The sequence below is a fragment of the Hippopotamus amphibius genome, chromosome 3, assembly GCF_030028045.1.
Source record: "Hippopotamus amphibius kiboko isolate mHipAmp2 chromosome 3, mHipAmp2.hap2, whole genome shotgun sequence".
In the NCBI taxonomy this organism is placed as follows: Eukaryota; Metazoa; Chordata; class Mammalia; order Artiodactyla; family Hippopotamidae; genus Hippopotamus; species Hippopotamus amphibius.
Genome location: NC_080188.1, coordinates 133,285,696 through 133,298,912, shown reverse-complemented (window position 1 = coordinate 133,298,912; position 13,217 = coordinate 133,285,696). Strand labels below are relative to the sequence as shown.

The following is a 13,217-nucleotide window of genomic DNA, read 5'->3' as shown; positions in this document are numbered from 1 at the left end:
CCCAAAGAGCTCCAAGCTTTGCTTAGGCCCCTGACGTCCTAAAGGAGAACTGTGCCAATACTGTATGCCGGGAGTGTAGACAGAGCTTAGAAATGTGAGGTGGGGAGTCCACATGTACTTATGCACCACGGTCCCCATGAACAAATCCAGGGGTGGGGAAAGGGGGGCAGTCTGTGGGTCGGGGCCAACTCTCACTGCATTGTCATATTTTGTCATGAAACTCCATGAAGTCAGAGAATTCTAAGTTAAAACCTTGTCTTCCAGGTCATTATGAAGATATATTTGTCAAGATAAGAGAACAAAACATTTCATTTAACAGTTTGGTAGCTTTATTTATAACTTTTATATATTAAGGCAAATAGAATGCAGGCCTCTATTAGTACTGCCTGAACCCTACAAATGTTGGTGGGATGCCTGACTAGTGAAATTTTATAGCTTAGTTAAAAAATGCATTTCATCAATACTGTTAGATTTTACAATCTGATTGACATTTTCAGTATGATATCTTTAAGACAAATATCACCCTGAACAGTGAACCCAAACATTAAAATATAGAGGTTAAAAACTCAGATTTTGGAGCAAGCCAAATCTTGCTTCTAATCTAGGTTCATCTGCTATGTAACTTTGAGGAAGTGACAATCTTTCTGAGCCTCAATTTCACCTGTAAAATGGGAATAATAGGGTCTATCTCACGGCTGTTTTGAGGATTAAACACACATTAAGTGTTGAGGAGTGACTGGCACATAGTGCTTAATAAACTGCAGCTATTTTAAGGGAAAGTGTTGACTGCTACTAGCTAGGCACTATACTAAGTTCTTTATCTGCACTGTAGCACAAAAATCCTTGTAATAACCCAGATGTGGATACTACTGTTATCTTCATTTTATATAAAAAGAAATTAAAGCTAATGCAAATGATCTTTCACACAACCCTGTGAGGAGAGCAGCGCATATGTTAATCCCATTTCGTGAAGACGAAAAATGACTCTCAATTTTCAAAAGACCTGCTCACTTCCAGGAAGATGGTAATCAGTGGAGCCAGAAATATCAGAGCCACTCTCTGACTTCTACTTCAGTACAGTTTGCACTGTACCACACTGCCTCTGAAATAAGGTTAATATTGCTATTTTCAACATATGTGCAAATCCAAATGTTTTACATTGATATTCCCAAACATTAAAAAGAAAGGAGTCCTTTCTTGTTGTTTTGAGTACACAGGCATAATGGATTTTCTATCTACTCCCCCCCCCACCCCAAATAAAACATTAAAAGACTTTAAATCTGAAAATCTTGCTTAGTGGATGTTTCACAAAACTTCGAAATTTACATAAAGAAAAGTCAAGTATCCCAAATCATCCCTCACTGGCAAATACCAATCATCTTTCAAAAAAGATACTATTTTTCAGTGTCTCCTGGCTAGAATATAAATTACAAAGCAGGTTTTATCTAGTTTGTTCAATGTACCACCTAGAATTGTGTACATAATAGGTGCTTGGTAAATATTTACTGAATTGACAATTATAAATTCAAACAAAATCTATGTAGTTTTCTCTGTGCTAGATGCCACAGTATTATGGACAGGTTATTAGCTTGAACCATATGAAACTGCTACTCAATTACTTTTTACCTACCAACAGGCAATTTCATATGGTTCAACCTAATTGTTTTTAAAAAGCTTTCTAGAGTATAACATTACAAAGTAAAGAAGTAAACAGATATTGTGAAAGCTAAGACAGAAATGGAGAAATTCTAAGAAAAATTTATTATATGAAAGTTGCCAAAGGCTTCAGGTCCTATGCTGAGATATTCTCAAGAATCTTCTACAACACTCGCACATTTTTAAAGAGGATCATGATTCACATTTTTTTGCATTTAAAATAACTCCCGTTTTGGTGTTAATGTACATATCAATACACTCACATGTGTAAATATGAAAACTGTACTAAGAACATAGACTACATTTCTCTTTATTAGCTAATTCTGATTTCACGTAAATGTTCAAATATCTAATTAGGTTTAATTCTAACTATTATCAACGAGTAAAATAAATTCCAGTCCCCAGAGATCACATTAAAAAAAAAAGCTAATTTGGACATACTACCTTTTCCAATACTCTAACATATTGGGCTAAAAAGATGATTGATATGTAGTTACTCCACACTTAATTTTCTTCATCATTAGAAATATACCTAACATTAATACACTGCTTTAATTTAGATTACTTCAAAAAAGTATCTTAAACATGCTTTTCTAAAAATTCATGTAACTGGGATTCCTAAACAGTAGTAGAAAAACCACATTTTAGTCAATGTTTTACTTATGTCCTTTCCTTCTACATTTCTAAGAAAAATCCAGATTTACGTAGCTTTATTAATGTCCCTTAAAAGGAAGAGAAATGTCAAAGTATGTCCAAACAAATCTGCTTTACATTTCTAGAAATAAAAGAATATCACTTAAACATGACAGTTTCTAATTTTTATACATGATTTTCTCCAGCTAGACCTTAAGGTTACATAACTAACATTCCAAAAATCACAACTTTTAAATATATATGAAATAAAGAAATACTGGGTTATAGAAGATTTTAATATCAAATAAAGTATAACTTACATGATTAAAAAGTTTTGATTTCCATATAAAGTATTCTACTTAAATAGTGTAAGAAGCTGACAAAGTGTAGTTTCTAAGTCACATCAAGTGATCTTCATCTTCTCATATTTCGAATGAAAGGTTAATGGCCTAAAAACTAACAATCTGCCATGAATGACAATAAGCAAGAGTAGCACATGTCATCAGCAAGTTATCAAATGTCACAAGTTCATACTTTTCTTGTTTGTGATCCCAAAACTGGCAGCATTTTCATTTCATCCACTCTATTCTTATGTATTTGAAAAGCAGGTGTTATCCATCTACCACATGAGCACTGTTCACCATACCAATTGAAAGAACCCAACTTGGCATTGCATTTGGGGCAAAGAAGCTGAAATAAAACAAATGTGTTACTTCATTCATTCACTTTTATACAAAACAAATAATTATCTTTGGTAATATACAATATAAAAACAGGTAAGACATGGCTCATACCTTCAAGGTGTTGATGATCTAATTTACTGTAATAGACAGTAGACTACAATAATTGTGAAGAAGTATGTTGTACTCTGGGAGTTTAAAGGAGTGATAGATTAATTCCAGCATTAAGGGAGAAAGGTGAAGGTTCAGACATGAAACGGAAGGTTTCGTGACTGTAGCACGTGTTGACTTTTAAACCAGCAATGAACTATAATAGAAAGTCTGAGCATAAAACTCAAAAACTAGAATTGATTTCATAAATATCTTAAATTTTAGTTTGACAAAATATACCACATTCCTCAAAACAATTAAACACAGAGTTACTATATGATCCAGTAATTCCACTTCCGGGAATACACCCAAAAGAAATAAAAGCAGGGACTCAAAAAGATATTTGTATACCCATGTTCACAGTAGCATTATTCACAATACCCACATGGAGGAAACAACCCAAATGTCCGTGGATAGATGAACGGGTAAACAAAATGTGGTAGTGTATACATAAAATGAAATATTATTCAGCATTAAAAAGGAAGGAAACTCTGACACATACACAACAGGGATGAACCCTGAGGACATTATGCCAAGTGCAGTAAGCCAGCCACAAGAAAACTAACATAAGGATGATTTCACTTTATGACGTACCTGGAGAAGTCAAATTCATAAAGACAGAAAGGAGAATGGCAGTTGCCAGGAGCTGGGGTGGTGGGGGTGAGAGGTGGGGAATTAGTGTTTAATGGGTAGGGCATTTCAGTTGCGGAAGATGGTGGTGATGGTTGCACAACAATGTGAACGTTCTCAATGCTACTGAATTATACACTCAAAAACAGTTAAAATGGTAAATTTATGTTATGAATATTTTACAACAATTAAAAAAACCCACATTCACAATATATATATGTCAAGTCATTTATGCTGTACACTTTCAACTTATACAGTGCTGTATGTCAACTATATCTCAAACTGAAAAAAAAAATATGTATCACAAAGCTGAGGTAAGCAACAGACTGGAGAAAATATCTGCAATATATTACATGAAACATTAGACTATATGAAGAGCTACTACAAATCCATTAGAAAAAAACAAAACCCATAGGAAAATGGGCCATGGATATGAAGGAAATTTACTGAAAAAGAAAACATAAATGGCTGGTAAGTATATAAAGATGCTGGTGTCAGTAGTAATCATGGAGATTCAAATTAAAACATTTTTAGGATTAAAATTTTTCATCTCACAGACTGACAGACCGACAAAACCTTACCAATTTTACAATATCCATTACGTCAAGGGTATGGGGAAATGAGTACATGCATTCAACGTTAGTGAAAGGCAAAACTGTATGGGCATTGTTAATGTCAGCCCAGAATATCAGTAATATGTAAAATGTACAGTCTTTAAGCCAGAAATTCCACTCTTAGGTATATATTCTATAAGAAAACCCAAATAAGTGTATAAAGAAGTATGCACAAATGTGCCCTAGAATATTTCACAAAAATGCCTTTATTTTATGTATTTTCCAGGTTAAATAAAAGCAGCAAGGGAATTCCCTGGCGGTCCAGTAGTTAAGATTCCACACTTTCACTGCCAAGCGCCTGGGTTCTATCCCTGGTTGTGGAATTAGGATCCCACAAGCTGCGAGGCATGGCCCAAAAAACAATAAATAAAAGCAGCAAGGCAAAAGCACAAGCCACAAAAGAGAAAAACAAATAAAGTGGACTTCAACAAATAATATCATCAAGAATGGGAAGTGACTACTGTACAACGTTTATTTGATACTGATAAAAATGGTGACAGTTGCAAAAACCTCTGTGAATATACTAAAAATCACTGAACTGTATACTTTCAGTGGGTGAATTATATGGTAAGTGAATTATATCTCAATAAAGCAGCATCATCTGAAAACATGGGTTTGAATATAGGGTACCTGTAAACTGAGTTTCCTCACATGTAAAACATGAATATATATATGTTCTATTTTATAAAGTTATTGTATTCTTCAAATGAAATGATACAGTCAAAAGGTTTCATAAAATACTCACTATACAAACTTATACAAACTTTAAATATCATTATAACTTAGATTAAGAATATCTTTAGATTAATATCAGGTAAACCTAAAGGAGAATTGTGGCTGTCACAGGATGCTCATATGAGCTGCATTCTTTAGAATTAACAGGAAATGAAAAAGAATCTCCTAATAAACATACAAAACTGAAAGATTGAGAAAACAGAAATATATGGAGTCAAAAGATTAAGAAGAAATTTAAAATCTAATTTTAAAATCCTTGATTTGCCCTACTTCTTACAAAGTTCAAGTTTTGTTAAATATATTCTAATTAGTTTGTTAGTCTTAATTTCAAAAAATATAACAGCCTTAAAAGGAATTCATTAACCTAGACCAACAGCTCTCCACCAAAAGTGGTTCACTATTTTAGCCGGTTTTTATTTAACTAATTTATCTTTGATAGAGCCTTGTCTATACTAGAAAGATATTAATCTTTAGAAAGAAAGCAGTTAAGATGGAATAAAACACTAGTTGAAATATGGTTTAAAATGAAAGAAGGAACAAAATATAGAAGACATAATAAAACCATAGAAAGTAAAATGTGTTCTTACCTGTCCATCCATCACTCCCAACAAAGTGGATTCCATCCACTGTACAGGTTCAATGAAATAAGATGTACACTGAGCCTGACTCCCTGTAGCAAGCATGAGGGATGGTGTCATTCTCTTGTGGGCAAAGGCTATAGGACCACTTCCTTCATTATGATCCAAAATGCTAGAACTTCGAAATAAAGATCGCCTGCAACCCCCAAACAAACAAAAACATTAATGACTTCCAAAAGGATGAAAAAGTAGATTAAATGTGCAATATTTCTTAGAGGGTAAATTAATGTGACATTGATTATGTTACTTTAATTTTCAAGAACCTCTACAAGAAACTGGATTACTTTTACTTTTAAGAATTCATATTCTTCTTGAAATCAGATTTGAATATGAAATTTCTATATTATTTAATTAAACAAATTCTTCCTACAAGACTTTAAGAAACTGAAACTTTCAGTATTTTTCAGCTACTAAGACAAAATAAGATCTCCAGAGGATACAAAATATTTTACCTGCACTTTCTACATTTGTAGAGAACACCACCTTTCAATCCTTGTGAAATGGCAGACGGGTCAACAGCAAAGAGTTCTTGAGGTAAGTTCTGCAATTCTACATGACATAAAATGTATCCATTTGTCAAAATCAACTCTGCACTTTCAGACAAAATTCAGTTAATGTCAAATTGAGGCAAGTAGTGCTAATCTCAGGAATTAAAAATAAAAATCAAAAAATTCCAGTGTTGAGAAATCAGGATGAGGTAGGAGAGCACAGTGATCAAGCCCTTGGTTTCCAGGCACAGACTGCTCGAGTTCAAATTCAAGCCAGCCACTTACAAACCATGTGACCCTGAACGAGCTATTTCTTGCTATACCATGATTTCAAAGGGAAATAAAAATACCTGTCTCAAGGGATTGCTGGAAAAGTGAGATGATGTACCTGAAGCATTTGGTGTCAGCGTAAACAGCATCTAGAAAGGACCCAATACATACTACCAGTTATTATTTACCTGGATACTTCTCTGTAACCTTTTGTAAACGATACTGTTTATAAATTGCACTAGAGGTATCTACTTCACATCCCATTGCCTGGTATAATTTCAGTTGCCACTCAAACCCCTCATTCATCCTGCAAGGACAAATATAGAGTTTATTTTTCTTTAAATAAAATCACATCACAAAAGCAGAATTATTACAGTAACAAAACTCACTTAGCCTCTGGTTTAATAGTCTTAAGGTTTTCATAGGCTTTTTCAAAGGTAAGTTGGTCAGTCTTCATCATAAAAGCAGTCATCACAGCCACACTTCGACTGACCCCTGCATGACTGAAAAAGAAAGCTTTAAAACAGCAAATAGCAAAAATTAAAAACACAAAAAACCCCAGCCCCCCATTAATAGTAAAGTTCAGATCCACTTCTTGTCTAATGCTTCTACTCCAAAAAAACTTTGTTTCTGAAATACTACTGCTGTGCAAAAGAATTATTCCTTTATTTCCTTATTCATTTTGAATTCTGAACCATGTGAATGTATTACCTATTCGAAAATAATTACACTGCTTTTTTTCTTTTTTTATCATTTTATAATGCCTTCAGAACAAATCTAAACCCCTTTGCTTGGCTTTAACGGCCCTGGAAGTCTGGTCCCAGACTTCTTTCCATTTTATCACTACCTTACTTCCTTTATGTAATATTTTGAACAAATGCTGGCAGTAAAAGTGCTGGCTCAATAAATGTAAACTATTTTTATTACACTCTTTTTGCCATTGCTATCACCTACTCTATCTTTCACCTAGGAATGGCTTAGGGATCCTTTACATCCTAACTAATTTTTCTCTCCCCAAATCTTGCCTACATCAGCCACCCCTGCCTCAAACAAAAACAATGAAAATAATCTGCTCTTCCTCTGAAGTCTGAATAAACTTAACCTTTGTTAATCTCTCTCTTACTACACATCTCTCATCCTATCTGCATTACAATAATCTGGGCATGTGTCTGGCTTCTCGTGAAGAGATTTAAACCCTTTAGGTTCAGGGACTTTGTCATTTACCTAAAGATTCCTCCTACCCCCGAAACAAAACTGAGCAGCTGCAGAATGAACCAACACAAACAGAATGAATGAGAGCCTGCACGCCATCAGGGGCCCGTCTCCAGCCCACTCCTCTCTCGGACACAAGCCTCTGCGAGACGGAGTAGGAGGAGGTTCTGGCGGTCTGACAGCTCCTGTGTCCTCTTCTGGGTCCTGGGAGAAAAGGGTGAGGGGGCAGGTTAGAAGCGTGGCGGGGATGCTCTCCCCACGGACCCGGTCACTCACCAGTGCACCAGCACCGCGCGGCCCTCGGCGCGGGCCTGGCCGATGAAGGCCACGCACCGGTCCAGATGGCTAAGCAGGTCGGTCTCGGGTTTGTCCAGCGCTGGCACGAAGAGACTCCACAGACCCTCGACCCCAGCTCCCGTCTTGAAGTCGGGCTCCTTCGAGTCCACCGTCAGTACGGCCGTGATGCCCGCCTTCCTCAGGTGGTCCGGCTCCGCGACGGCCGCAGCTCCACCCAGGAACAGTCCCGGCAGCACCTCCAGCATGTGCCCAGCACAGCTGGCCCGGCTCTGGCTGCCGATCGGATGCTCACAGCCATGGCTCCAGTCCTGCGTCTCCAACATGGCTGCGCCCAGAGACGCGGCTGCGGCGGGCCCTACCATCGATAGGGAGTCGGCTAGAACGTCCTTCCTCTAGGACTAGCCGGCCTGAGTTGCGCTGCTGCTCCCTCGGAGGACCACGTCGGCGGCGGGAGTGTGGATTTACTTGGGGGAGGTGACGTCACTACGGCTGCGGCGGAGCTAAGCCCCATTCGGAGCCGCTTCTGGACCCTTGTCTGTACTCGGTTCCGCTAAATTGGTGGTAGAGGGTTAACTAACGGTAATATGGGGCTTCTCAGACTCTTAGTGTTGAGATTTTCTGGACTTTCTGCAGGAGCAGAATATAGATTCAAATTGAAATTATGGTCCCACCAACTGAATCAGCAGCATAATTTTATGCATTTGAAATAAAACATTTTTTCAATGCTTATGAAGCCATTTGTTTGTAACTCTTCTCTTGTGACTATGTCTCCTTTCTTTTTTTTTTCTTTTTGCCCCGTTTTTTATTGGTATGTGAATTTGTTACAGGGAAGAGCTAAATCAGACTCCATGTTAGATCTGTTTGTTTTACATTAACCTTTGTATTCTATTGCTTCCGCTACAAGTTTAGAATGTTGCTTTATAGCGTGAAATATACAGGATTGCCCATTCTGGAACCTCTGACCTTTAAAGGTATAACACTTTTTCATTCATTAAAGTTGCAGAACAAAGAATAACATTTGCTTTGTTGGAGGTTTACAGGAACACCCTGACCTAACCTATGTGGACAGCTGCAAGAACAAAGGATTCTGGCACCAGGAAGTCTGCAATAACCAACAACACCCCCTTCCCTTTTTAGTATAAAAGAAGCCTGAATTCTAACTCAAGCAAGATGGTTTTTTGACAGACACGAGTCTGTCATCTTCTTGGTCTGCGGGCTTTCCAAATAAAGTCATATTCCTTGCCTCAACACCTCGTCTCTGATTCATTGGCCTGTCATGCGGCAAGCAGAGTGAGCTTGGACTCAGTAACAAATCCTTTTCTTGTTGATGTATACTGTTCTACATATTTGAAGATATTAATCCCATGGTTTTGTGTGTCAGTGCCCTCCAGCCAAAGACTACCAAGAATCCACCTGTAGTTCAATAAATTGGATTTATTACTCAACCATGAACTGAGAATTTTGGGAAATCTAGATAAGAGTGGGTATGGAAGATCCATTACAGGATTTGAGCTTGTATTAGATGAGTTTGGGCTAAGGGTCTAAGGGACTAAGCATCTAAGAAAGGAGGACTTTGCTCTGCATTGGATACTGTCAGGAAGTGGGGGTGATTCTATGACTGGGTATCTTAATAAATCTTACCTAAGGGAGGGAAAGCTAGAGAGACACTAAGGCTGTAATTGGTCAAGAAGTAGCAGTCAGTCATTGTACTGACATAAAGACAGAAACATGGACCAATGGAACAAATAGAGAGCCCAGAAATAAAAGCTCACATGTACACTCAAATGATCTTCAGCAAGGGTACCAAGACCACACAATGGTCTTGGCAACAACTTTTGGATTATGACACCGAAAGCAATAAGTGGGACTATATCAAACTAAAAGCTTCTGCATAGCAAAAGAAGCAATCAAGAAAAGACTCTGCTCCCAATGCAGGGGGCCCAGGTTTGGTCCCCGGTCAGGGAACTAGATCCTGCATGCATGCCACGACCAAGAATTCCACGTGCCGCAACTAAGCCCTGGCGCAGCCAAAATAAATAAATTAAACATTTTTTAAAATCATTAAAAAAAACCACACAAAATATATAAGTAATTCATACAACTCAACTGCAAAAAAAAAAAAAAATTAGAAAACGGGCAGATGAATTGAATAGAGATTTTTTCCAGAGAAGACATACAGATGGCTCACAGGTTCATGAAAAGATCCTCAATATCACTAATCAGCAGGGAAATACAAATCAAAACCATGGTGAGCGGAAGACCTAAATAGACGTTTCTCCAAAGAAGACATACAGATGGCCAACAAACACATGAAAAGATGCTCAACATCACTAATCGTGAGAGAAATGCAAGTCAAAGCCACAATGAGGTATCACCACACACCGGTGAGAATGGCCATCATCAAAAAATCTAGAAACAACAAATGTTGGACAGGGTGTGGAGAAAAGGGAACTCTCCTGCACTGTTGATGGGAATGTAAGCTGGTACAGCCACTATGGAAAACAGTTTGGGGGTTCCTTAAAAACCTACAAATAGAACTACCATATGATCCAGTAATCCCACTACTGGGCATATACTCAGAGAAAATCATAATCCAAAAAGAAACATGTACCATAATGTTTACTGCAGCACTATTTACAATAGCCAGGACATGCAAACAACCTAAATGCCCATCAACAGATGAATGGATAAAGAAGTTGTGGCATATATATACAATGGAATATTACTCAGCCATAAAAAGGAATGCAATGGAGCTATATGTAATGAGGTGAATAGACCTAGAGTCTGTTATACAGAATGAAGTAAGCCAGAAAGAGAAAAACAAATACTGTATGCTAACTCATATATGTGGAATCTGAAAAAAAAAAAAGGTACTGATGAACCCAGTGACAAGACAAGAATAAAGATGCAGATGCAGAGAATGGACTGGAGGACACGAGGTTGGGGGGTGGGGGGCGAAGGGGAAGCTGGGACGAAGTGAGAGAGTAGCATAGACACATATATACTACCAACTGTAAAATAGATAGCCAGTGGGAAGTTGCTGTATAACAAAGGGATATAAACTCGATGATGGGTGATGCCTTAGAGGGCCAGGACGGGGAGGGTGGGGGTCATCGCGGGAGGGAGGGAACATGAGGATATGTGTATAAATACAGCTAATTCACTTTGGTGTACCTCTAAAACTGGTACAAGAGTGTAAAGCAATTATATTCCAATACAGAGCCTAAAAAAAAATGAAGAACATAAAAATAAAAAAAAAAACCATGGTGAGATATTACTTCACACTTGTTAGCATGACAACTTTTAAAATGACAAGAGATAACATTTGCTGAGAATGTGGAGAAAAGGGAACCCTTGTGCACTGTTGGTACAGCCACTATGGAAACAGTTATGGAGAGTCCTCAAAACGTTAAAAAATGAAACTACTATATAATCCAGCAATCCCATCTCTGGATATATGTCCAAAGGAAATGAAATGAGAATCTTAAAAGAGATATCTGCACCCTCATATTATTCACAATAGCCAAGATATGGAAATGACATAAATGTCCATCTGTAGGTGAATGGTAAAGAAGATGTGATTTATATATTATGAAATATTATTCAGCCATGAGAAAGTAGGAAATCCTGCCATTTGTGACAACACAGATGGAATTTGAGGGCATTAGGCTGAGTGAAATAAGTCAGAGAGAGAAAAGCAAATACTGTATGATATCACTTATGTGTGGTATCTAAAAAAGCTGAACTCATAGAAACAGAATAGAATGGTGGTTGCCAGGGCCTGGGGGGAGGGAGAATTGAAGAGTTGTGGTTCAATGGGTATAAAGTTTCTGTTTTGCAAGATGAAAAAGTTCTGTAGATCTGATACACAACAATGTAAATACAGTTAACACCAGTGAGTTGTACACTTAAAAATGGTTGAGGGTAAATTTTATATATTTTTTTATCATAATTTTTTTTAAAGTAGCAGTTAGTCATCTTATCTAAAATAGAGGTATGCTTGGTATTTTGTAGTTAGACAATGTTCGTGGTTTGTCTGTATGCAGACGTGATTACAGTGGTCTTGTTTTTGCTTTTGTTTTAAGGATATAAAAAGATTTATTACTCACGTAATGAAGCTTTCTGGAGATAGCAGAGTAACTTCCAAGTAGGTCCAAAAATGAATTGAGAGAGCAGAAACAAAAGACTGGCTTGGGGTTTTTATTGCTGTTAAACTATGGGCCTAGAGTGAGGATTCCTACGTGGGCAGGGAGTTTCACAGTGGTCTTCTTTTTGTCTTTCTTCATCATGATGTCAGTGTTGCCTTGTCTGGTGCTGATGTCCTGTGAAATTGTTTCTGTTCAGCAAGGGGAAAAACACCTAACTGTGAGTGCCTGGTCAGCTGTAGCAAGACTAAGGAAGGGCTACCTCATAGTACCAGGCCAGCTCCTGGATGCCAGGGTCTGCTTTTCTCTTTCTCATACACAATTTTACAACTTGCAAAGAGATTGAGATTCGGAGCAGGGACACTTGAGCCCCATCCAAGTCAAATGGAGGAAGCGGCAAATGCTTCTGCTTGGGAATACTTAAGTGGGCAGCCTGTTGGGTTAGAGGAAGAGTGGTATCTTTCCTTACTCCTACCACTAAGGATAAGGACTTTGCTTTTTCATCTCTGTATCCCCCACAGAATTTGGGCTAATGGTGCTGATTAATTCATCTATTGAATGAATGTTAGAAATGGAAGGGAAAGGAGTACCAGAAGAGACACTACTTCCCTCTCGATGCCATTTCCTTCCCCATCCCTAAGGGGTTACCTCAAAGGCTCACTTCGTCTTTTTGCCTGAAGAGTCACGTTAGCAGTCTTCTGAGCCCCCGGTTTAATCAACTCAGCGTTTCTCCCTTTGCAATTCTGGAAACATCTACTGCATGTCAGGTACTATAGTGGATGCTGAGGCTACAGAATGAATAAGAGTCTTTGCCCTCGAGGAACTCAGAAAAAAGCTGGAGTAAAAGATAAGTAAATAGCCTAATTAGTATTTTGATGGGGGTAAGGGCAAATTACTAAGGGAGCATGTGGGGATGGGCATCTAACCCTAATGAAAGGGGAATAATCAGGGATAGCTTCCGGAGGAAGTGATACGTGACGTGGGTCTTGAAGGATGACTGGGAATTTGTCAGGTGAAAAGGAAAGAGGTGAGGCACTTGCTTAATTCTCTCAGCACATTCCAAAGAGAA

General features: G+C 37.9%; 1 protein-coding gene across 2 annotated transcripts; it reads right to left on the bottom strand.

The window, feature by feature from the left end:
- Positions 1-327: 327 nt before the first annotated feature.
- Positions 328-8,375, bottom strand: DUSP12 (dual specificity phosphatase 12). 2 transcript variants are annotated; one of them, XR_009052849.1, is made up of 7 exons: positions 7,983-8,375; positions 6,884-6,997; positions 6,683-6,801; positions 6,189-6,285; positions 5,686-5,872; positions 2,610-2,979; positions 328-1,102 (listed from the first exon to the last, which is right to left on the bottom strand). XR_009052849.1 is itself a non-coding variant. In XM_057729574.1 (6 exons), exons 1-6 carry the CDS (start codon positions 8,363-8,365, stop codon positions 2,818-2,820), a joined length of 1,062 nt encoding a protein of 353 aa, XP_057585557.1. In that variant the 5' UTR covers positions 8,366-8,375; the 3' UTR covers positions 328-2,817. The 2 variants fall into 2 exon arrangements, 1 of the variants encoding a protein (XP_057585557.1); XM_057729574.1 differs by having other exon boundaries at positions 328-2,979.
- Between the last annotated feature and the right edge of the window lie 4,842 nt (positions 8,376-13,217).